Raw genomic sequence first — 23,333 nt, forward strand, 5'->3', positions numbered from 1 at the left:
ACCAACAATAAAAGTTGGGAAGGGGAGACCTCCTTGGAGCCACTGACCCTTTTCAGATGTGACGAGGGGAAAAAGTGCAAAGGAGAATACATTTAGGGCTGCAATTTCAGCTGGAATTGGAAGCGGGGCCGGTTGCCTTGTATTTGTTTCCTGTGCGGGCTGGACGAAGTGAGTCACTTCTTTCTCCCACTGCCAGTTTGGGGCTGTCTTCTGTCATGGCGGATGGGGGGATTATGGTATGGGGAACGAGACTCTGCTTGGGAAAGTTTGAGCCTTGAGTGCCCCAAGACACAGAAATAAAGGAATTAAGAAAAGTTTTGATTAAACAAATCAGCAGCAACTGAATGATTTAAAAATTAAAATTATCTTCTCAGAAGAGCAAGACCCTATCACTCAGTCCCTCAACCTCTCAGGTCCCTTGTCTCTTTGGGAGACCTGTCGTTTTAAATCCCCTGAATAGTTGGAAGAAAAAAAATCTAAATATTAACTGTCTCCACTGTGTAATAATTTCCCCCCTTTATTTCATTTCTGTAGTTTATGTTTTTAAGTTTATTTTTGTTTTTTAATTTTTACATGGATTGATTGACTGTGTGCATACCTGCCATGATGAGTGTGTGAGATCGGGGGACAGTTGTGGGAGAGAGGTCTCACTTTCTGTGTGGGTCCTGGAGTCAAACCCAGGTGGTCAGGGGTGCTGGCAGTGTTTCAATCCACAGGGCCATCTTGCCTCTCCATCGTATCTGGGAGGAAGCTGGTGCATGTCGGACAGACACTTGGTCTGTTGACTTGGCCATTTCTCCAGGCATTTCCTGTGTGCCCTTCTGCCCTGTGCCCTTCTGCATGGTGTGTCTTTCTGCGTGTGCCCTTCCACCTTGCTCCTCCATTCTCCCCAACAGCACCTTTCATTCAGGAAGGACTGTGTCTGTGGCTCTTGCTTTTGTGATCCCACCCCCCTTGCCAGAGACCCAGCCGACCAGCTTCCCCTTTCTCTGTCCCATCATTGATATGGTGTGGCTTGGAGGGGGAGCGTGTTCTTCCCTCCCCCCTGAGTCTCCTGACTGTGGTGATGAGACACAGCCATCAAACCACCGGCACCTTCTCTTAAAACAACTACTTTAAATTGGGATATAATTCCCGTACTTTAGAATGTATCTGTTTTAAAGCCCACAGCCAGGGTAGGTCAGAGGGTCAAGCAGTCAAGAGCACTGGTGCCCTTGTGGGAGACCAGAGTTCGATTCCTACCACCTGTGACAGATGGCACACAACCACCTTTAACTCGGCTCCTGGGAATCAGGTGCCCTCTTCTGGACTCTGTGGATGCCTTCATACACCTGCATATACACACACACACGCACACACACGCACACACACGCACACACACACACACACACAGAGAGAGAGAGAGAGAGAATATAAATCTTAAAAAAGTAGAGGACACAATTCATTGGTTTTTAGAGTGCTCACAGGGTCACTGGTACTCTACTTTTGGGAGATTTGATCCTTTATAAAGAATGCCCATTTTCCCTAGCTGGCATTCCCCCACCCCTTTCTCCTCAGCTCCTGTGTGTTTTATGTAAATGGAAGAATACATGTGTGTGTTGCTCCCTCCCCTCTCCCCCACCTTTTTGTCTGCCTGCTTTAGAATAGCATAGAATGTATCCAGGAGTGCCCAGGGTGTAGCGTGCATCAGTATGCTGACTTTCTCATTGGATAATATTCTGTTTTGTGAGTGTAGCACACTTCAGCTATCTGGTTTTAGTATTCTACAGACTGAAAGGCGTGGTGCCTTTTAGTTCAGGACAGCCAGCCCACTGCTTAGCTCCTAGCAGTGCCCACGTTTGCTCCCTAGACTTCTGTGTCTTCCGGTTGATTTTTCTGTCTGCAGATGGCCTGTGTCTCTCTTGGCATGTTGTGGAGGCACAGGTGGTAAGTCAGACATTCCAATTAACTGTTCTTGGCCTTTCTATAAAATAAAAACGGTGGTGGCTGTAATTGGTTGATTTTAAAATGAGACATCGTAAGTGTTTTCTGCCTAAAGGTGACCCTTCTCTGGTCTGCCTGTTCATGGGAGGTTCCTGCAGGGGCTCGCAGGCAAGAGGTCAGTTAATCAGTGGTTGGGGGGCTCAGGAAAGGACCCGTGTGGCTCTGGCTGGAGGCTGGATCATGGTCTGGGAGAGCTCATGTCCTCTAAGTCGGGTCAAGGGATTTGGGTACTTGAAACATTGACTTAGCATTCGTGGCTCTTTTCTCTGGTTGGAGCTTGGTGGCCATAGACACCCGGTAGAAGAGCAGGGAAGGCAGAGGGGAGTTAGGAGATGAGCCTGGAGGGAACAGAGAAAGGTGGTGGCCTGAAGCCCTGTGTCTGTGTCTGCCATGGGACCAGCCTTGTGTCTTGTAGTAAGCTGGGTCCCATCTGATTGGCCCGAGTTTTCTTCTTGTACAAATGCTAGTTAGTTCTCCATCCACTTCCCCTTCATCTCGCAGGGTTAGTCTTGATGTAGCGGTCACTGCCGAGGTATCTCAGTGGTGAGTATTGCTGAGTACTGTTCTGTTCCTGTGATGGAAGCCGAGGTATCCCAGTGGTGAGTTGCTGAGAACTGCTCTGTTCCTGTGATGGAAGCCAACCACAGCATTTCATTCACCTTCTTTAAAATGACACACGGAAACAAAGGCTAATCTGTTGGGCCCTAGCATCTATCTGCACGTAGCTTTTTCTCTTGGTCGTTTTCTGTGAGAAGTAGTACGGTGCTTTTAAGAGAAACTCCTTGAGTTTCTGCTGTGTCGGGTTTTATTACAGAATGAACAATCTCACCAGCTCTCGTGGCTCCATTCCTCGGTTGACTTTGGAGAACATTCAGCTTCAGGCTGGGGTAACTTCTCCTTGTTGGTCCAGAGGGTGTGCTCAGCATGCTGAATCCCAAACCGGAAATCACAGATGCCTGCATCTCGTCATGCTTTATAGACAAAAAGACCTTTAAAGATAGAATTACTGTGGATCGTCTGCAATAGGTCTAGCTCTGGAGTTTGTAATCGCCTGTACCACTGGTTCTCAATCTGTGGGTCTTGATTCCTTGGCATATAATATATGCCAAGTTACATACAATTCATAACAGTAGCAGAGTTAGTATGAAGTAGCAACAAAGTAATTTTATGGTGGAGAGTCACAAGTTCCGCAAATGGGGATCTGTGTTAAAGGGTGGAAACATTAGGAGGGTAAGAACCCCTGTCCTGTACCTTCTGCTGTGGAAGCCGTGGAAGCATAACAGGCCTTACGGGGACAGCCTAGAAGGCTCCGAAGGGACTTCTAGAACGTTCCATGTATTTTCAGTGTCAGTATAGTTGATGGATGTTAACTTTCTGATATAGACAGAACATTGAACAAACTTAATTTTATCACAACTGTTCACATTTTTACCATTGTGGATAAGCTGAGATGTCTTGCGTACCAGGAAAAGACCTCCTTCTTCATAGGGGATGGGCTGGATTGTTTTCTTCCCATTCCCAAGAAACGAAGAAGGGTCAGAAAGGTTCAATTCAGTCTACTCTTGAGGAGTGTGTGTGTGTGTGTGTGTGTGTGTGTGTATGTCTGTGAAGTGTATGTATCTGTGTGAGCTATGTGTGCCTGTGTTTGAGTGTGTGTGTCTGTGTGGGCGTGTGTGAGTGTCTCTGTGTGTGTGTTCTTCCTTACAGCCTGACCTCCTGAAGAGACCCAGAGATGATTGCTATTGAGAAGGTACTCCAACAGCCTGTTTGCTTATTTCTGGTACTTTCTTCTTTGAGCTAAGTGGCTTCTGGTGGTGTTTTCTTTAGTAAGGTTTGGCATATAGTCACTTCTCTTTCTGTCCTGTGTTGCCCATTGGCAGGGGAGTCAGCATCTGGCCCATGCTGCTTTGAGGGGAGGACTTGATTTTGGACATGGTGGACCATGGGTGACCCTTCCCTCCCTTTGGGACGTGTCTGACATTTCATTAGAAACAAGACATTTGCAGCTTCCTGGTACCAGGGCACTAGGAGATCTTGTCAGTGGTGATCCATTGAGGGGCCACTGTGAAGATGGATCCAGACTAATTAGATTTCATGAGAAATAGATTTTCCTAGTCAGAATCGGCTTGAGTTGCGAAGAGGCGCCTGTCACTTGTTTTTGCTAATTGTCTGGGCTGACTGCTGACTCTGGACCTTTCTTTTCTGGAAGAGGCAGTTTCTCTTTCTTTGTCTTGTGTGTGCTTCTGTGCTTGTGTGTGCAGTGCTCATTGAGGGAGGCAAGAAGTCACACTCAGGTTTTCTTTCTCAGGACCCATCCACCTTTTTTTAGACACGGTCTCTTACTGGCCTAGAACTTACTACTTAGGCCAGGCTGGTTGGTCCACGAGCCTCGGGGATCCGATGCCTCCCTCCTCACACGGAATTGTAAGTGCTTGTCACCATGCTGGGCCTGCTATGCCAGCTCCTGGCAGCGAATCCAGGCCCTTGTGTTAGCAAAGCTGCCACTTTACCAGACGGAGCCACCTCCCTAACCCCGAGCTTCACTTTCCCTGAACAAAGTATTTCCTCACTGTTCCCCTAACCACCTCGAACATTGTCTTTTGTGTAAGCCCGTGACCATTGGCATCTGTTGGTGGAGAGCAGAGGAGTGGGCACCATGGGGCCTTCATTCCAGCCTTGTCTTAAGGGAACGTTCTGGAGACAGGAAGTAGACAGTTGCTCTCAAAGCGCTGAGATCATTTCTCTGTGCCCTGAAGACAGCCCACCTGTGGCTCTCTTGGGGATGATCTGATCTGTTGTTACCTGATACACTGCCTCTGGGGAGTGGTGAGCCCTTCCCAGTCAGAACTGCTCAGTGATTTCTAGAACTTCCATCTTGACAGTAGAGGTAGGTGACGGCTTCGGAATGGTGGTCTGTGTGTGATTGTGTGCCTTGGACAGAGACCAGATTTTTGCTGTTGTTTTGTTTGACAGAGGCTCTCATTATGTACCTCTGGCTCTACTGGAACTTGCTGTGTAGACCAGACAGGCCTCAGATTCCCAAAGTCCAGCTACAATTCAGGGTGTGAGCCACACACAACATACAGCGCAGGTTCTTTTATAATCCTTAAAACACAAGCCTGCCTGTGACATCTCAGTTTAAAATGCTGCCTTTGAGCCACGGGACACGCTTTCTTACATGACTGTATTCGAATGTCCAGACCAGTGCCCACGTAGCTCACGATTGGCTTGCATCTGTGTTCAGATGGTTTGAAAGTGAAGAATAACACTGCTTTAATTAGTGAATTAATTTCTTATTTTTGAGTTTTATTATTTATAAATGATTCAAGAAATCAAGAGAAGTCTTCTAGAGGCCTGGTATCCATGTCATGTGGCTCAGATTCCAGCGGTCTGAGGTGCTTCTTCTGACCTCCGTGCCTGAACATGTGTGCCCTTATCCCCCACAGACTCACACAAAGGTGTACAATTAAAAAAATAAAATGAATTTAAGAAGAAAAAAAAGCATGAGGAGAATAGTATCTCTAGGTACAGAAAGTTCAGATATCAGTGTCCTTTAAATGCACTTTATTGGAGTGCGTGGGCCATAATATAACACAACACAACCTGATATAACATAACACAACACAACACAACCTAACACAATATAACATAACACAAGATAATACAACCTAACACAACACAACATAACATAACCCAACCCAACCCAACACAACCCAACACAACACAACCTAAGGTAAAACATCCGTGGATGTTTACCTAATGTAAAACAGCCTGGAGCTGCTTTCAAGTTACTACGGTGAGCATGGTCATGGACCACAGAGCCTGAGATAGTCACTATCTGACGAGCCCTGCCCTGAATAAATAAGGGGGTGGAGCCAGTCTCTGCTCGCCTGTCCATCTGTGGGACGGGTAAATGAAAGGAAGTGCTGGGAAGCCTTGCTGGTGTGTAATTAAGGATGTGAACTTTCCTGGCAACTTTGTCATCTTTGTCACTGTGCTTTGAGTCCTGTTTGTTTAGGAACGTGCACCCGGGCCCCAGCAGGAGCTATGAAGGAGCAGGTTCCGACCGTGGGGTCCTGGAGATGCGGGTGACCCGCGGGGGGGGGGGGCAGACTCTGGCCGGCTGGTCCGGTGAGGGGCCGGCGGCTCTGAAAGAGTCTGTTTGGAAGCTCTTCCCCGTCAGCTTAGATTTTTTTCCTTTTATTGGAGGAAGTGGAAGAAGGAAGACAATTAGAGATGCTTACATTCTCTCTGTGTCTCTCTGTCTCTCTGTCTCTGTCTCTGTCTCTCTCTCTCTCTCTCTCTCTGTGTGTGTGTGTGTGTATGGAGATTATCAGTGAACTTTAAGTGTCTACTTCAATCACTATCCATATTGTTGTGTTATTTTGAGACAGGATGTCAGACTGAACTTGGGGTTCCAGCATTTGGTTAGACTGTCCGGCTACTGCGACCCAGGGGAGAGGGTGTCCTTCTTCCCCTACCTCTCCACACTGATTTTACAGGTGCGCCCTGGGTCTGAACTCAAGTCTTCACGCTTGCGTGGCAAGCGCATTACTGACCGAGTCATCTCCCTGGCTCTTCCTTTTTGTTGACGAGTCAGCAGGATTTTGAGCTCTGACTCCTTGCAGACCCTTGGCATTGTATGTATCCCGTGAGCCTTTACCCACAGGTCCTAAACTTAGGCTTCAGCTCCTAGAGCTACAGCGTAAAACATGATTTGGAGGAAGGCCTAATGGGGCAAAATCAGAACACTATTATTAAACAAAAGATGAAATGCTTAAGCCAAGATGGCCTTATTAGCATTATTATTATTTTTTTGACTAAATGAAAGCTGAGCAGACCCGTTTCAACAGTTCTCAATGTAGGAATTCCCTCAGCCCCGTTTGATTGCCGTTTGTTGAAAAGTTTAATGTTTTTGTAGGCAATTCATAATTTCCATGTGGAGTGCTCGAGAGGAAGCGAGCAGGAGCCCAGTGTTGTTTTTATTCTAGGATGGTGGAGATATTTTCCCCCCGAAGGATATAAACCTGCAGTGGAGCCTGGACAAGAGAGATGGTCCGGCTCTTCTGTGAGTCTCCATTGCATGTCCTCCTGTAGGAGAGCAGAATAGAATTTCTCACAGCTAAATGTCTCCAGGAAGGAAGAGATTTTCCTTTAGGCTGTAATTGTACCTAATTTCCTCCTTCTTCCCTTTATGTATTTATTTTCCCTATTACTCAGATGAAGGAACCAGGGAGCATCACTTTGGGAAGAAGTTAATGTCTTCCTTTAAAATAAAAATCCCAACATAAATGTTTGCTTTCCCAAAAGGAGCCCTGTCACCCAGCATGCTGGTTAGGACTCTAGAGTGAGCATGGATTTGTGGGTGCCTGGCTGCAGTGGTATCAAGTTGCGCCCAAAAGGAGCATTGGAGGCTGTCATTGGGGCGTCCCCGCCAGCCGGCAGGGCCAGGGGCTGCCCTCCACCATCTGGATTTGGTTAACTCTCTCTGGGCAGCAGGGGTGACTCTCATTTCCTCCAACCAGTAATGTTATATAGGCAGCGGGCCTGCGCTGCCCTGACATAATTGAAAATTATGTGTATTGTAGGCTCAGAGCGCTGAAATGTAGGCTCATAAAAACATGTGGTGCAGGTAGCCTATGGAGATTGGAACACAATGAAGCTTTTATGTGCGCTAAGAATTAGAAGTCTCCGAGTTGATAGTGCATTCTGAGTGTGCCAGTTCTTGCGTGGGTTCCTCAGGGCTAGCCTGTCACCTTAAACCAAGCCTACATGTTCTAATTCAATAGAGCTGGCATCAGGATGCAATCAGATCTCCTTTACAGATGGTCAGAGATGCAAACGTCTCCACTCATCAAACCCTCCCGTTGGAGCATAGCGGGAGGTGTGGGTGTGTCTGTTCGGCTTTGCAGTTTCTTCTGTGGGTTCTTGTGAGATGGAGAGGTAGTGCTGGCCAGGCTTCATTTCTGGTTGGCCTCAAGGAAATGACTCTATTGAGTGGTTTTGACCAAGGCAGCCCCTGTAGTTATGTGGCAAGTGTGAATGGGAAGAAGTCAGGGTGAGACAGGGCAGAATAGCTTCCCAGAGACTCTTGGCTCGGAGTCAGGACTGAGGATACCTTGGGAATTCTGTCTTCAGTGGTTTTAAACTTAGGGTTATCCTGGCTCCAGTTTGGAAGTGGTTTGGTTGTAAAGATGAATGGGAGGGTCTTGCTAGGATTCAATGCCTGGAATCTTAATTTCTTTCAAAATTCAGGCAGATCTATTTTTCCGTCACAGATATGGCAACCCCTCCAATTAGTAAAAGGCAGCTAGAGATTGGTAGAAACAGCTTTGGTGGAAGATCTTGTCAGGCTAAAACTTTACCAGGGACGGTTTTTGGTAAAAGTCTCCTAAGCTGTAGAAGATGAACCCACCATGCGTGGATCTAGGCAGGAAAAGCAGACAGCAGCTGTTGGGCTCCGATCACCCCGCCTTAGGTGTGACCACGTTTGGTTTTAGTTTGCCAAACAGGCATGTCTCTGAGCAACACGCGCTTGTTTTCAGATACCTTTGACCTCTCTGTTCCCACATGGAGTCTGAGCAAAGTTTCTTCCTGGACGGTCCTTTGCTGTCTTTTCTTTCTACAGAAGTCCTAAAGACATAGCTACATCTACTAGGTATAGTAGTTTGTCAGAAACTCTGCTATCTTTCTTGGCATTACCTGGGCATGGCTGCCCACATTCTGCTTTGAGCTAGCGGTATGTGTGCTAGCTGCCTCACCAGTATGCACTTCCCAAGGGCAGACATATCATGAGCCTCCTTATTCTCGGCAGGGTGAACAGACACCAAGCAATTTTCCATAGTGTCCATTGACTACACAACTCTGGAACTAAGTAGGGAAAGGTACTTGCCACCAAGCCTGATGACCTGAGCTTGATCCTTCGAACTCTCATGGTGGAAGGGGAGAATGGACTGCCGCGAGCTGTTCTCTGAACCCCGCCTGTGACCCACGGCACCCCTTCACCTGCATTCATTTCTATAAAATGAATATTAAGACTAGTCAGTTTGCTTCAAATCTCTGGAACGATGAAGACTGCTCTTTATGTGCCCTCTAAGCAATACTGATGCCTAGTCACAAGAGATTTAGAATTCACATGCCCTTAGGGGATCTGGAGCATCTCCACACTGAACAAACGATGTCGCCTCAGTTTCCCCATCTGTCTAACTAAAGAGGCATTAGGCCAGTTGGTCTCGTGCCATCCTCGGACCGCCGCTCTGTCGATTTCAACAGAAGTAGCTGGTTTTGTGCCTTCTCCTGCTCCGGAGAAAGGCAGGGAGGGATGTATTGACTCTCATGCTAATTCTGCCCAAATGTAAGAATTGCGCTGTTCTTTTGAAAAGACTGTGTAAATTGCACTGTGCCCTGGGTGTATGTCTACTGCCATGAAGTACTTCAGTTGTCCATGTCTTGGGGTCAGTTGAGGAGTGCCATGTGTGGTCATGACTGGACGCCCTCTGCGTGTAAAGGAAGTGAAGGATGACACTGTTTTAAAGATGAAGGGCCGCCGGAAGAGCAGGGGATCTAGGGGGTCTTCTAGGACTTTTCTGGCTGAGGTTCTGTTTTGGCTTTCTGTCTTCGCCCCTTCTTTGCTCTCCTGCACCCTTCTTCCCTCCACTGCCCATCTCATGCCTCCATCACTTCCCTCTGAAGAAGGTTGCACTATTGAACCCCCTTTTCAGGAGCCACCCCGTAAGTTACCTTGCAAAGACAAGACTGTGCCTGTTAGTGACGTTGATTTTCTGCATTTGAACTTACTCATACCTTTGCCTTTGCATGTTTTTAGATTGTTCTTTACTTCTTTCTTTTTCACTTTCCAATGTAAATAATGCACACAATGCGTATTTCTTGGTAACTAACTTGCCTCCTCTCCTTCCCTGAATGAATTGTTTCCCTTTATTCCCAGTATCTGCAGATGAAATGGCCGCTGCTCGATGTCCAAGCAGGAAGCCTCCAGAGCAGACAAGCCCTCAAGGATGCCCGTTCCCCCTCGCCCGCACACATCGTGGTGAGTGTTTCTCAGTGGCACCCCTTTCTTGGGGGCAAATAGTAGATACTCTCCTTTTTTTATTTTTCTTTTGATTATGAAAACTTGTATTTGTCAGTTCTTTGAGAAAATGTTTTTCTGGAGATTAGCTTTGCGTATGGTCTGTGTGACAAGCTATTCCTCCCCCGTGACGGCACCACAGCGACTGTCATGAGGAAATTTCCCGAGTCTTCCTTCCCCACGTTGCTCTGTGTTCTGGGTTAGACGCTAGACTTGTGGGCGTCTGTTGAGAGGATGCATCCTCCCTGAATCAGGGAAGCTACGGATGGTTCTGAAGCAGTTGTTTAGAAAATATGCATTTTAGGGGAAGCAAGGCTGCAGGAAAGATGAGAAAAAAAAGGGAGTCCTTGGTCTGAAATTTCCATCCACCCTATTTATCTTGATATGTACTTGAGAGTAACACTCTACATGAAGACTGACAAATGATCTGAGCTGACTGACTGTAAGCCTAGAGTAGAAATGAACTTAGAAAGGCCCAAATTAAACTTAATCCGTGCACCCACAGCTTTGAAAGCATGTGGGCGCCACACAGAAAACATTTGTTTTTGCTCAGACTACAGCATCAAGTCTGTGTCAACATATATTTTTAATGCACCTTCCTGGCGTATCGTAGGCTACGAAAGTCAATAAATTAGCCTCCCGAGAAGGTAGCTCAGCCTTATTAGAATATCTATTTCCTTCTCTATATTTATACCATGAGCTGGACTTCAGACATTTGAAATAATTAATGAAAGACATATTTTTATAATGAATTCATGACAGGTAGAATTATGCAAAGCAGGAGATAATTCATACATTTTTTATTTACGCTATCACAAATGTTACCCATTAGTCTGTTTGGCTTCTACATTACTCAGAATCTTTAAAAAATTGCAAAATGATTTAAAGTAGAAAAACCTTAAGATGCATTTTGTCAGATTTCAGGCCACCTCCTGATTTGTTAGCTTGGTCTAATTGATTATGTATTATTGAATGAGTTAGGCCTCAGTTGGATGTGTGTATATCAGAACATAATTTATTTCTGTAAAACCGCATTTGGAACCTTGATTGGTGGAAATGTCTTAACTTCTCATGGTATAAATAGGGCATGAAGAAGAAGGCTGACAATTGCTAGAAGTCTTCCCTCTTCCAGCCCCACGGTCAAATGAATGCTGAGGGCTGGAGGTGATAGCCTTAGACAGCTTTAGGCCCAATCTGATGTCAGGAGAGGAAACTGAGGCCCAGAGATGCCTTAAGTGAACTGCCCAATGTCACACGCCGACATAGAAGCTGGGGCAAAGGCTGGATCCAGCTCTTTGTGCCCTTTTGGGAACCTTCTGGTACATTCTCTTTTGTGAGAGGTGAGAGCAAGGCTCGTGGCTGGCTCTTGTTGACTGTAAGCTGCTGGCCATCAGCAACTGACGAGAGTGAGGGTGAAGAAGCTGCCGGTGTGGGTGCTGATTCAAGTTATTCTGGAACATCAAATGCCATGTTAGAAAAGACAATCTTCACACATGGTTATGGGACCCAAGCGTGCGATGCTGTCAGGGTTTCCGGTCTCCTAAGCCGATGCATTCCCCAGCATCTGCCCAGACTTTGGAATTGATTTCTCTCCCTTTGGAAGCTCTCCCTAGAGGTTTCCCCACATTTTACCTGAAGACAAGAGAGTCTCTGCAAACCTACCCCAATTCAGAGTGTGCACAACTCTGGTAGTGAAGGATCATAGGCCATAGCAGCACTGAGCAAGACCCTCATCACAACTGTCCCCTCTTGTCCTGCTTAAATCCGGCGAGAACAGCTGCCACAGCTGGGGTCGTCAGAGTCTTATTTCCTTGGTGGAAATGGACAGTCTGTAGATGGTGGGGAAGGGGTCTTTGCAGAACCAGTGTGAATCTTGGCAAGGGACTCAGAGGGGAAACTGAGGCTCCTTTTCCTCTACTGTTTTCTAGAAGGCACATGTACCATATGTCCACCACTCAGGAATACCCATGTCATCTTTAAGGTTGGCCGTGGTCACAAAGCCTTGTTTGCTGACTGCTGTGCCTTTAGGGACCTGGGGACTAGTCATCTGGTGGAGGTTATAGGTTTGTGGGGAAAGGTGGTCCTGGGAGCTGAGAAGGGAAAAACGCTAAGTTCGGTCAACAGGAGACCACATTTGGAAAATACTTAATTATCTTCTCACTGGATACGGAGCTGTGTGTCAACCCAAACCACCCACACCACAGCGGGCGCAGCGGCTGAGTCAGCCCTGAGAACTTTCTGCACTGTGGCTCATGCATCATTTGGGTTTCTGTACGGCTTCACAGTGGCCGGAGGGGTTTGTTTGTGTTTGTGTTTGGTCACGAATGCCAGCTTTCCTCCTCACCCTCAGGTTTCCATCCTGTTAGACACAGTGTCGTCATATCCTAGCACAGAACCAGACGCGTTTCAAAATAGCCTTCTACGGACTGTTTCCCAATTTCTTTGAAATCTGGATTATTGTAACTCGTGGGCCGAGCTGTTTCCAAACGACTTCTGCTGTTTCGCTGTACAAACAGGGAAGTGTTGGGGTTCCTTGTCACTCCCTTGAGGTCATGACTATCAGATTGCTCAGGAAACAGCTATCCCCAGAGCCTCCACCTGGAAGAGAATCCTCACCTGGGAATTTCAAGTATTTTTAGTCTGATTGGGTTTTTTTCCCCCCATGTGGTGGGAGGTTTCCATGCCGAATGAAGTTGATGTGTGGGGGGCTGGAGAGATGGCTCAGCAGTTAAAAGCTTTCATTTACTGATCTACAGAGGACCACGTTAGGCGACTCACAGTTGCCTGAAAGAAACTCTAGTTCCAAGAGGTCTGATACCCGCTTCTGGCCTCCATGGGCACCTGCAGACACATTACTCACCCAGCACACACGCTAATGTAATAATAATAATTAATAAACAACCTTAAAAAGTTAATGTGTGGAATGAATGTTCATGTTAGGACACAGGTGTGTCCTCACACTTCACAATGTGTGTTCATTCATCCATTGCCTGGAGCTGGGGTTAGAACCAGAGGCTTTGCTCAGGCTAAGCAAACATTTTGTTACTGAGCCACAGTCTAGTCCTATCCAAGAATGTTTAAGCTGATCCTCCCCCACAAAATATCCGTGCATCTTTTGCTGCATCTTGTTAGACCCTGGTGATTCCCAATCTGTGTTCTGAGAAGAAAAGAAATTATTTCCTAGGGCTGCCTTGATTGGCTGGTCGAGACTCATCAGTCCCCTTGATTGGCTGGCCGATGACTCATCAGTCCTGCAAGGAGTCAGTCCTTGCTCCATCCCCCATACCCACTCTGCCCCACCACCCAATCCTGACTTTGTAAAACCTCAGAAATGCCGAGGAGCCTGTTCTAAGACCCTCCTCTCTCCAATTCCATTTTCTCATTGGGTCCATTTTGCTTTCTCTGGCATTTCTGAAATTTATATTCTAATTCTTTTTTTTCTTCCTCTCACAAGTCGAAGGAGGAAGTGCAGGCCTCTGCTGGGTGGTAGTGTCTCGTGCCAGTCTTGTACAGATTGCCTCCAGCTCCTGGAAGCCGTGGGGTTAGGACTTGCTCCCTGGGTATCACCCCCGGTGCCTTTGCTACACAAAGACTTTCATTTAACTTTCTTTGTACCCAGAAAAGAAAAAAAAAGATTCTAGACCCCAAATGGTGGTATTTTGGTCTAGCATGTGTCTTACAACTCAGTAAAAAGGCTTCAAAAGTTTTTACAATTTTATCTCGGGGGTTTCCTTTTGAAGTCGGCGTGCAGTTTTACCTTGGGGTGGATTCTTCCTGTCTCTCTGTCTTGGTGTTTTGTTGTGTAATGAGCATCTAAGAGTGGGATGGGAGAGCAGGCTGAATCCCAGAAAGAAAGCCTGCCAGACAGTGGTAATACACATTTTTTTTTAATTGCTTAAATGTTGATGACAAGTGGAAATCTTACAAGATGTAGCATAGCCAGGAGGACCTCACACAGGGTCTCTGCCCTCCGTGCTGACATTTCCTAGGGACACAGGGCTCAAGGAACTGGGAGCTTTTTTTCCTACAGAATCTAGGTGGACCTACTCCTTGTTAATTAAAAAACGACCTCAAGAACATTTTCTTTGTAGCTAAATACATGTGAAGGCTTCTAACTTTTTTTTTTAATGTTCCCATGCTTACAGGGATCAACTACATGCCAGGAGGCTCTGTGGTAGAAAGATGTCAAGGCTGGCAAAACATTGTGGAGTGTACCTGGAAAGATTACAGGGCCCCTGCAGGTGTGACCAGGGAACCCCAGCTGTGACTAGGATGTTGGTGGGGATTACGCTCCTGGACATTTAAGGTGGTTAAATGGTGCAGTGATAGGAGGGGTGACTTCTCGCCTTCTGTGACATGCTAGGCTGATGACGACAATTGTCACCACTTAATTGGGCGTTTCAAAATGGCGAGTCTCGAAGATTCTAAATGTCCTTGTGTGGGGGTGTATTAAAGGGATGACAGAAGAGAGAATGAATTCGCGGGGTCCAGCTTCTAAGCCTGTCTACGGTGTACATGCATGGAAATAGCCCATCATAAGACATACGTTTCTACATTTCTTATGAGCCGACAGAAGCTAGAAGTATTAAAACTGGGATTTGGAAGATTTATGGAAGATGGCGTATGAAGCTGTAGAGAGGGCGAGAATAGGAGGCCATGCTAGGCAGAAGGAAGAGAGTGCGTAGCTTCTAAAGGAAAGAGTAGATGCAGACAGAAACAGAGACAGCCTGGCTAAGGTAGAGACCCTGCTGCTGTGCCATCAGATCTATAAGGGGAATCACACAGGGTTTGGTGATTGTGTTACGCTGTAGGCCCTGGGGACGGTGGACATGGACAGAGTTGGATGGAACTGAAGGGGCCGGGAAGGGGTAGGTGTTTGGAGAATGCCATTCTCTGGGTGAAGCAGGTTTGGGATAGAATAGCTCTTTGGTTTTTTAGTTGAGAGATCATGCTTCTGTTGATTCAACCATGGACTCGTTCACGGGTGCTGCAAATACGTTGTGGTTGTTCGCTGTGTGGGAAGAAGCCTTCCAGACATTGAGGAAAATGACACCAGTGGCAACCAGTAATCCCAATGATGCTACAGAGGATTGTACTGGGTGACACTCTGAGTTCATTTGAGATGTTCCAGCCTTCTGCGGAGGGGTTGTGTTCACAGGAGGACTCAGGCTTCACTCGGGGTGGGAGTCAGGGTACGGAACAAGGCCACTGGGCGCCAGCACCCCATCGTCCTGGCCCTGAGTGGACAGCTGAGAGAAGCTGAGTAGATGGGTTCTAAAACATTCTGGACACGCTACTTCACAAACTGTCAGTGAGCATGCCAGTGGGAGCTCCCACTCCCCCTGTGCCGGGGTGTGGCTCTAGGATCCCTGCCAGTTTCTAGAGTGTCTGAGATGTGGCTTCTCATGGTGGAGACTGTAGCTATTGCAAAGGACTCCTTGGCACCATGCAGGACAGAATGTATGTGTACTTGTTTCTGTGGAGAATGGTGGCTTTTAGATGAGGAGCAAGAACCTATACTGAGTCTCCCTACCCTCCTGTGGACTGTCCTCATCCCCTCTGCTAAGTATGTATCTACCTTTCTTGTTATTTATTTAATCCACTTACCCGTGACTCAGCCAGGCTTTCTAGAACACCTGGCCTGTGTTTCCAGGTAACAGCTGAGTCAGAACCATCCCATTTCACAGACAAGGCTGTACTGAGCATGTCTGTTCTGTCTATTAAACAAGCCATCATCACTGCACACTGCCTTGTGATTTTTATGAGGACAGTTAGCGCAGAGAACTAGACCCCCAGGCTTTCTTTTGGAGGGAAAAGAAGCCACAGATGGCATCACTGCGCTCTGAAGAACGTGTGTAGCCAAGTCCCCAAAGTACATTCTGGGCTGGGGTCATGGTGGAGTTCCAGGTCAAACGGCTAAATCATCCTTAGGTCCTAATGAATCTCCAGCGTTCTTGGTTTTGGGTTCTGGTGTGGCAGCCGCCCACCGTGGTGGCAGAACTGGTGTCATAAAGTATTGTGTAACCTCTGTGGTAACCCCTTCCTTCAGAGTAGATTCAAGGTTTAAGGGCCGTGGAATCCCATCTCAGGCCTCCTATTGCCTCTGTGTTACAGCTTCCCTGCTGTTTGGTAGTTGACTCTCACCCTAGAGACTCTGACATAGGAAGGAAGCATCCTAAGGAGACTGTTTAGGTGTTTGGTTTTGGCACCACATGGCCCCCGTGGGAGTGTAGTCCTCATTGTGCACTGGCTGAATGCAGTGCTTCACTCCCTGAAGCACTGGCTCCTTGTTGCCTATACATGCCGAAGATGCTGCTATCCTGACCCCAAGAACAACTTTTTTCCTTAGAATTTCCCTGTTTATCTCTTACTCATATCACTGGGGACTGACAAACCCCCGACTATTTAAGAACGGAAATTGCTCATATTTTAATTACAAACCATTCTACCTCGAGGGAGAATAAAGCCATTTGTTCCCAGTTCATGCGCATTGGTGTTTCTCCCACACGTGTGTCTGTGTGAGGGTGCTGGATCCCTCGGGACTGGAGTCACAGACAGTTGTGAGCTGCCGTGTGGGTGCTGGAAATTGAACCCAGGTCCTCTGGAAGTGCAGTCCGTGCTCTCAACTGCTGAGACATTGCTCCAGCCGTGTGATAGGAATTTTTAAATTAACGTAGCTTCTTTTTTCATAGATTTTGTGCCTATTGTAGACAGTTGGAAACCCACCCATAGCCTCACCTCTCGGATATTTGTTTCCTTTTAGGTTTTTTCCTTCTGACCATGTTGATATTTCTTCCTAACATTCTGTAGCTCCTAGCTTCAATGGTTCCAGCTTTGTCTTTATTTATAACAAAAATTACCAAAGTCAGTAAGTACTTCTCCATGTCATTACAATTCTTAAGGCTTTTAATGACCCATCAGAGCCCCTAATGTGATTTTGCCCTGATTTATAAGATCGATGCCGTGTTGATCTTCCTTTATGTCATGTTTTGTTTCTGCTTTCATTAGATGCCTCGTGGCAATGGTGTTTACATGTCTGTGCCCTCCCCTGGCTCTTTCCTTTTGGGGTAGATTTGGAGGAAGAATTTAGATAAAGAACAGAGTTTTAAGAATTGCTCTTGAGGTCCATAGCCATGAATTATCTTCCCGAGAGTCTCCATTCTGCCGGTGTCACCGCAGTCCGGAGACTCGGTGTCAGTTCCCATGGTCAGAATGGTTTAATTCTCCGGGGGGCATACAAAGGGAGAGGTTTATGTTTCCCTGGAAAGCTGGGCCCCTAACTCCCCTTGCCCCAGAACTGAAGCGATAAGGCCTCACCTTTCCTGCCTTCACGGTCAGTGCCTGTGCTACGCTTTCCCTGAGTTCCGGTTAGTCCTCTTAGCCAGTTCACGCAGGACATCTGCTTCTTCTGCGCTCCACCCCCAGCATGCTCAGCTTTTGCAGGGCTATTTCAGAGGCCCTGAGTGTACTGATAATCTTTGTTAATTAGTTTTTCATGTAATTATTTATTTCATCTTTTTTTCCTTCCCTTGTTGAGACAGAATGTTACTGTGTAGCCCAGGCTGGCCTCAAACTTTCAATTCTCCACTGTGGAGATCTAGGGTTACAGGTGCGAGCTGGGATGAGCATTTAGTTACAGTCTTGTTTTTAGAGGCTTCATCTCAGTGGGCAGAGTCATCTCAGAGGGCGGAGTCATCTTAGTGGGCGGAGGGTGTTCATTTGATGCTCTCTGTGAGCTTGGTCAGACCTCCCGATTGGGTTGTTGGGCAGACACACCCACTTTTCAGAGAGGCCATTGGCTCCCCTGTGAAAGCTATACCCAGAGTATAAGGGGGAGGGCTGGCAGCCTGGCTTGGCTCTCTGCCATCTCTTCTAGCTGGGTCCTGGTGTGCTTTGGAGAAGCGTCTCTGGCAGATCCTGGCTAGCTAGTGTTTCCTGACATTTGTTTCCCAGAGTGTTTAATAAGGTTACTGGGAAAAAAAGATTCTCTCTTAAAATAGGTTTAGCAAGCTCTGGGTCTCTCTCTGGGCCTTGGCTCTGCAGGAGGCTTCAGACCTTTTTGTAGAAGAGGGGGTGCTTCTCTGCTGAAGTCTACTTAGCATAAAGGGACAAGATGGGAACCCTCTTTGTGAAGCCGATTTGGTTTTAGCACCTGCTCTGTTTACTGAACACAGGAGCCTGTTTTAAGTTATCACGGGCCTTAGAGCCCAGCTCATGCTTTGGGCCGTGTTTATCTTTCCAGTATATAAAAAGTATTCTTTCGGCACCCATCCATTCTGCTTGTTGCTTCTTGCCTTGCTGATTACTCTGTTTGGGGCCTGCTTATTTCTCCAACCAGACTGTAAGTTTCTTGAAGCCAAGGAGCCCCATGTTCCATTTCTCTGCATGTGGCTTCCTCCCTTCCCACTGTGGTGCTGTTAATTAAGCAGAAAACCAGTTTCTGGTAAAGAACTGGAGCTAATTTGGTTTGAACCCAGTGTGACTTCATCGTGCCCAGAGTGTTCGCAGTATCTCGGTTAGCCCATAGCTTCTGCATGTGTCTGCTCTCTCTCTACCTAATGTGGTAGCATGTTTTTGGAGAGATATAATTTGGGGTTGTGATATGGGGCAGGGCTTGGCCAGGAACTTGAGAATCCATCCTTATACACTCCAGTTCACGGCTGAGCGTGTCTGATTGCTATGGTAGGACTTAGCTACAAGAAAGCTCCAAAAGTCAGGGTGTGGGGCTTCTGTTTCCTAATTTCCTAATTAGGGGTGCTCCAATGTGATACCCAGGGCTTGGTTATTGATGGGAAATGGTTGCAGATTGCTAATGTTTCCTCAAGTGTTTATGGGGTTTCTTTGTGATTGCAAGTTGTCTTTTCATCTTCCATAACACGGAACTATGTGTGGGAGTCAGTTCTGTCTACATACGGTGTGTGTGCATGCGCGTGTGTGTGTTCCTGATCCCTTTTTAACCCCTTACCATTGCTACACAGTCTAGTCTCACTTGTCTCTCACTTGGATGTGGCGCTGCCCTTCCCTCCCTCCCACATTTGTGACTTCACCCATAAATCCTTGAATCCCTGTAGTTGTTTCTACACTTATGATAGCCTTTGAAAACCTCGTATATACCCCATAATGTACTTCTGAAAATCTGGCCTAAATATCCATCTTAGGAAAAAGGCCCAGAGCAGCTACAAACAGACCCTTGTCTCTGCCAGTGGCTATAAGGTTGGTTCTGAGAACCAAGGACTGAGAATTGACAGCCCCAGGCCAGTTAAGTCTGGACACCCATTATGCTTTCTGCAGCCTGGGCACAAGAAGTCGGTGTGACGATATGACCAATGTCTTTGTTGCAGACCCTCAGTGGGAGCCACATACCCCTGGTGGTGTGCATCCTTGAGCCCTGCCTCACCCTGAAGCTTCTCGTCCACCCAGCTGCAGGCTCTTGCAATCTCAAGTCGCCACTAAGCAGCTCCAGACAGCGTGATGCAATCTGTTTTCCAGCCCAGACCCGCAGAGCGGGTGGATCTGGGCAGTGATTAAGTGTATCACTGAGGCAGTTTAATGAGATTGAGATGGGGGTCTCCGTGGGTCTCAGAGCAATGAGGGGAAAGGCCTCCTCTCCAAGGGTGCAAGCTTCCTGCTACCCTTTCTCTTTCCATTTGTATCCACTGAGTTTGAGGGTGAGGAAAACAGTAAGTGGATAAGTAAGGCTGAGGAAAGAAGGAGAAAACAGCCCAGCGCAGCCTCGGGCCTGGTCCATCGGAGCTCTCCAGAGACTGGGTGGGTCTCGCGCCCTTATCTACATCTGCCTCGTTCACTTTTTCTGTGGCTTTTGATGTTAGGCCCAGCTCAGGGTTAAGAGAGGCTGTCCACGGAGTGTTTATCCCTAGCCTTTTGCTACTCAAGGAAGAAGTTGGCCTTGATGGGCATAGGGACAGAAATAAAATGCATGGATAAACAAACATACCTCATAATGAACTGAGGACATGGCTAGGTTTCCTGGGAAATCTTGTTGGAACTCAGGAACAAAAATAGTGTTTTGTTTTGAGACAGAGTTTCATGCAGCTCATGTTCAGCCTCAAACTCATTGTGTAGCCCAGGAGACCTTGGACATCTGATCCTGCTGCCTGCAAGTCCGGAGTGCTGAGATTACAGGTGTGCACAGCCATCTCTGGTTTGTGCGGTCCTGGGGATCGAACCCGGGGCTTCTTGCATGTTAGCCAGACTTCCTGAGCTACATCTTCAGTCTTCTCCAATAGATTATTTGGGACATGGTAGCAGTCCTCTTCCCCTACAGCACAGTGAGGGGTGATGTGGAGAATCATCATCTGCATGACATCGTCACAGGCCAGGATCAGCACTAGACTGGGAGCAGCCAGTTCATCCGGATGCTCTGGGCAAGAACATTCCAGGGCTTTCCCTTAGGGCCCTTCCCACCCCATTTCTGCCAAGTGCTTGGCCTGCATAGCCTTGGCAAACAGTGCATGGGGGCTATACTGTCCATCCAGCCTGGGAACTGAGACGTTAGAATGGACTCGGTGCTGAGGTCACCTGTCTCTACATTGGTGCTGAGGTCACCTCCATTGCCATTCTTCCTAATCACAGCCTCGCTTCCCTCCTCACTGTGGTGGGCTCCCTTGCCCTGCCCTTCCCGGTCTGTCTGATGAACACCAGGTTGGATGGGGGCACACAGGTGATGCAGGTTTGTGCATTTTTATACAGACAACCTAAACCTGTGGCCTGTACTCACGTAGGCACATAGTGGCCGTGGCGTGCACGTGCCCCTGGCCTGGAATGGAAGGCTGCCATTTGCAGAGGGCTAACATGGGTGCAGGGAGAATGAGCAGACAGCACAATTTAATTCTATGTACCAGCTCTGGGCCTGGATTATCCCAGGGAGCCAACGCCTTAGCTGGTGGTTTTCTGTTGCCAACCCAGTTCTGATGGTTATTCAAGCCTTTAGGCTTATGATGTCATTTTTTTTTTATTTTTAGTTTTATTTCTCTCAGTAAAAGTTCTGGGTCATGGACCAGGTCTGCCACGATTGCACAGAGAGCCCTCAGGTGCAGAGCACACCTGCCTCTCCAAGGACAGTTGCTTTGAGCTGGTCTCAGAGTTCCTGTAGGAAGGGGACAGACAAATCGGGCCCCACACCCACACGAGCGACTTCTAAAGGGAGGCTTGTATGGGTATAGGAGTTTCTGGGATTTGTTCCTGCGGTCATGGGGAATTTTAAAAATGAAGTTTAGGTATTTTCATGAAATTCCTGATTTTATATTTTTAGATCTTCAGACTTTTTCTCTGGCATATTCATGGTTGCCAGAAAATTCTTTTCTTTTGTTTCTTTGTGACATTTACTTGCGTATATTAGAAACATTGTTTTCTGATCCCAGATAATGGGTGGCCAGTGGAGAATTCTGTTGTTTCTCTTTCACTTATTGTGACTACTTTTCTATCTTTTGGAGACTGTGTCCATTTTTCATGAAAACATCACATTGTACAAAGGGTGATACAGTCGAGAAACACGCAGACTGTTGTTCCCAGGCCCTGCTTGTCCCTGCTAGCCCCTTTGTGTCTGCCTGCGGTAGCAAGCACAGCACTTCTGAGGCCTCAGATGTCAGGATTCTCAGGTTTAGGGCATGTGGATGGCTTTGGATCTGCCCTGGGGTGAAGCAGGAGAGCAAAGGGTAGCATCGGGCTCAGCGCTGCATCAGTGCCTTTTGGAGAATGTCAGAAACTCAGCTCCCTACCTGCAAATGCCCACGGAGATGTCATGGCAAATCGTCTTCAAGTTTTTGAGACAGAGTCTCTCTCTATAGCCCTCTGCTGTCTTGCACTCCCTGTGTAGACCAGGCTGGTCTTGAACTCTCAGAGATCCTCCTGCTTCTGCTTCCCAATTTCCAGACCTCAGCCCACCACCAAGAGAAGTTAAGGCGGGAACTCAAAGCAGGGACTTAAAGGTGAGGCTGCTTGCTATTTCACACTGCATGGCCTTCCACCAAGCACCTCACTTCACAGTCAGGAAACAGCAGGAACTATGGAGGGTGTTACTGCTGGCTGGCTGGGAAGCTAGCTTATACTGGCAGTTCAGGCCAGCCTGCCTACTTTGGACTTGACACAGATGCTCTCTCTCATCAATTAACAATTAAGACAATCCCTAACAGCCACAGGGCAATCTGATCTAGGCCATTTCTCAATTGATCTCCTTCTAGATGACCCTAGGCTCTGTCAGATTGATAGAGATATCCAGGTCAGATGGGAAAGGGGACACGTTTTCATCAGAACCAGACTGAAGATGCGCCAAGAAATGAAGTTAGGGCTATGGCTCTGCAGTCAGGAGCAATTGGCACAAGTCTCAATTCTTCCCACCCTTAAGTTACGTGTGCCATGATAAAACCAAACCAAACCAAACCAAACCAAACCAAACCAAACCAAACCAAACCAAACCAAAATATGGTGTTTCTAAAGAGGGTGCCGACTTCTCATGCTGCCTGGACGTTTAGTTTGGAAAGTGGTTTTCTTTTTCTTTCTATAATGCAAGTGTTTTATGGATCCATTTTGCTGCTTTGCGCAGATGTGATGATTCTCAGTTTGATGGATTTACCACAATACACGTTTATCGCGTGTGAGGCACAAGCTCGGGCCTCAAGCCAGTAACCGTACGCGAAGTTTGAGTGCGCGATTTAAAGTCTGGCCTGTGAGCCAGTGTGCATTTGGACATCTGTGTGGAATAAGTGAGTGGCAAAGGACATTTGTGAGGGAGAGGCAGGCAGCCATTGGCCTAGAGAGATGGGCTTGGGCTGTGAGGTGGCCAATGCTAGGCAGAGGCCAGCAGGGCTGGACTTGGTGAAGCCTTCCGCTGTCTGGAACCCTCTGTGAAATTTCCTGTACGGGTTTTCAGCTGGCAAGGTCCGGATCCTTCCGGACCCAAGGCCGTGTACCAAAATTCAGAACAGAAACCAAGTTGACAGGTTTGCCGAACTTTTGGTCATGTTCATTTCAGGGCCAAAGTTACTACAAGATTGCACAAAATCACAGGGCAGAACAATGTCCTCTAAGGCTCTTTCCTGGTCCTGTTTTTTCTTCTACTATTAGACTTAATCCTAGAATTTACATGTTGATAGTTTTCCTGGTAGCAAGCTCACATCTTGTGTGTATACATGTGTATAGAAACCAAAGGCCAACCTTGTGGGGGGAGGGGGTTCTTCCTTCTCTCTTTCTCTCTCTTGAGCCAGGGGCTCTCTTTCACTTGGCACTTGAGGACTGAGCTAGGTTG

The 23,333-nt window shown here is 47.3% G+C and overlaps 1 protein-coding gene across 45 annotated transcripts in view; it reads left to right on the plus strand.

Moving 5' to 3' along the window:
- Tcf7l2 (transcription factor 7 like 2) overlaps positions 1-23,333 on the plus strand; it is a 186,084-nt gene that overhangs the window by 63,460 nt on the left and 99,291 nt on the right. For 44 of the 45 annotated variants that reach the window (XM_075974450.1, XM_075974454.1, XM_075974455.1 and 41 more), the window contains one exon: positions 9,929-10,030. The exons of the other annotated variant lie outside the window; for it this stretch is intronic. In XM_075974450.1, coding sequence (XP_075830565.1) covers positions 9,929-10,030 — 102 coding nt within the window. The remainder of the gene's footprint in view (positions 1-9,928; positions 10,031-23,333) is intronic. 45 annotated transcript variants of the gene reach the window in all.

The sequence above is a fragment of the Microtus pennsylvanicus genome, chromosome 5 (genome assembly GCF_037038515.1).
Source record: "Microtus pennsylvanicus isolate mMicPen1 chromosome 5, mMicPen1.hap1, whole genome shotgun sequence".
Classification (NCBI taxonomy): domain Eukaryota; kingdom Metazoa; phylum Chordata; class Mammalia; order Rodentia; family Cricetidae; genus Microtus; species Microtus pennsylvanicus.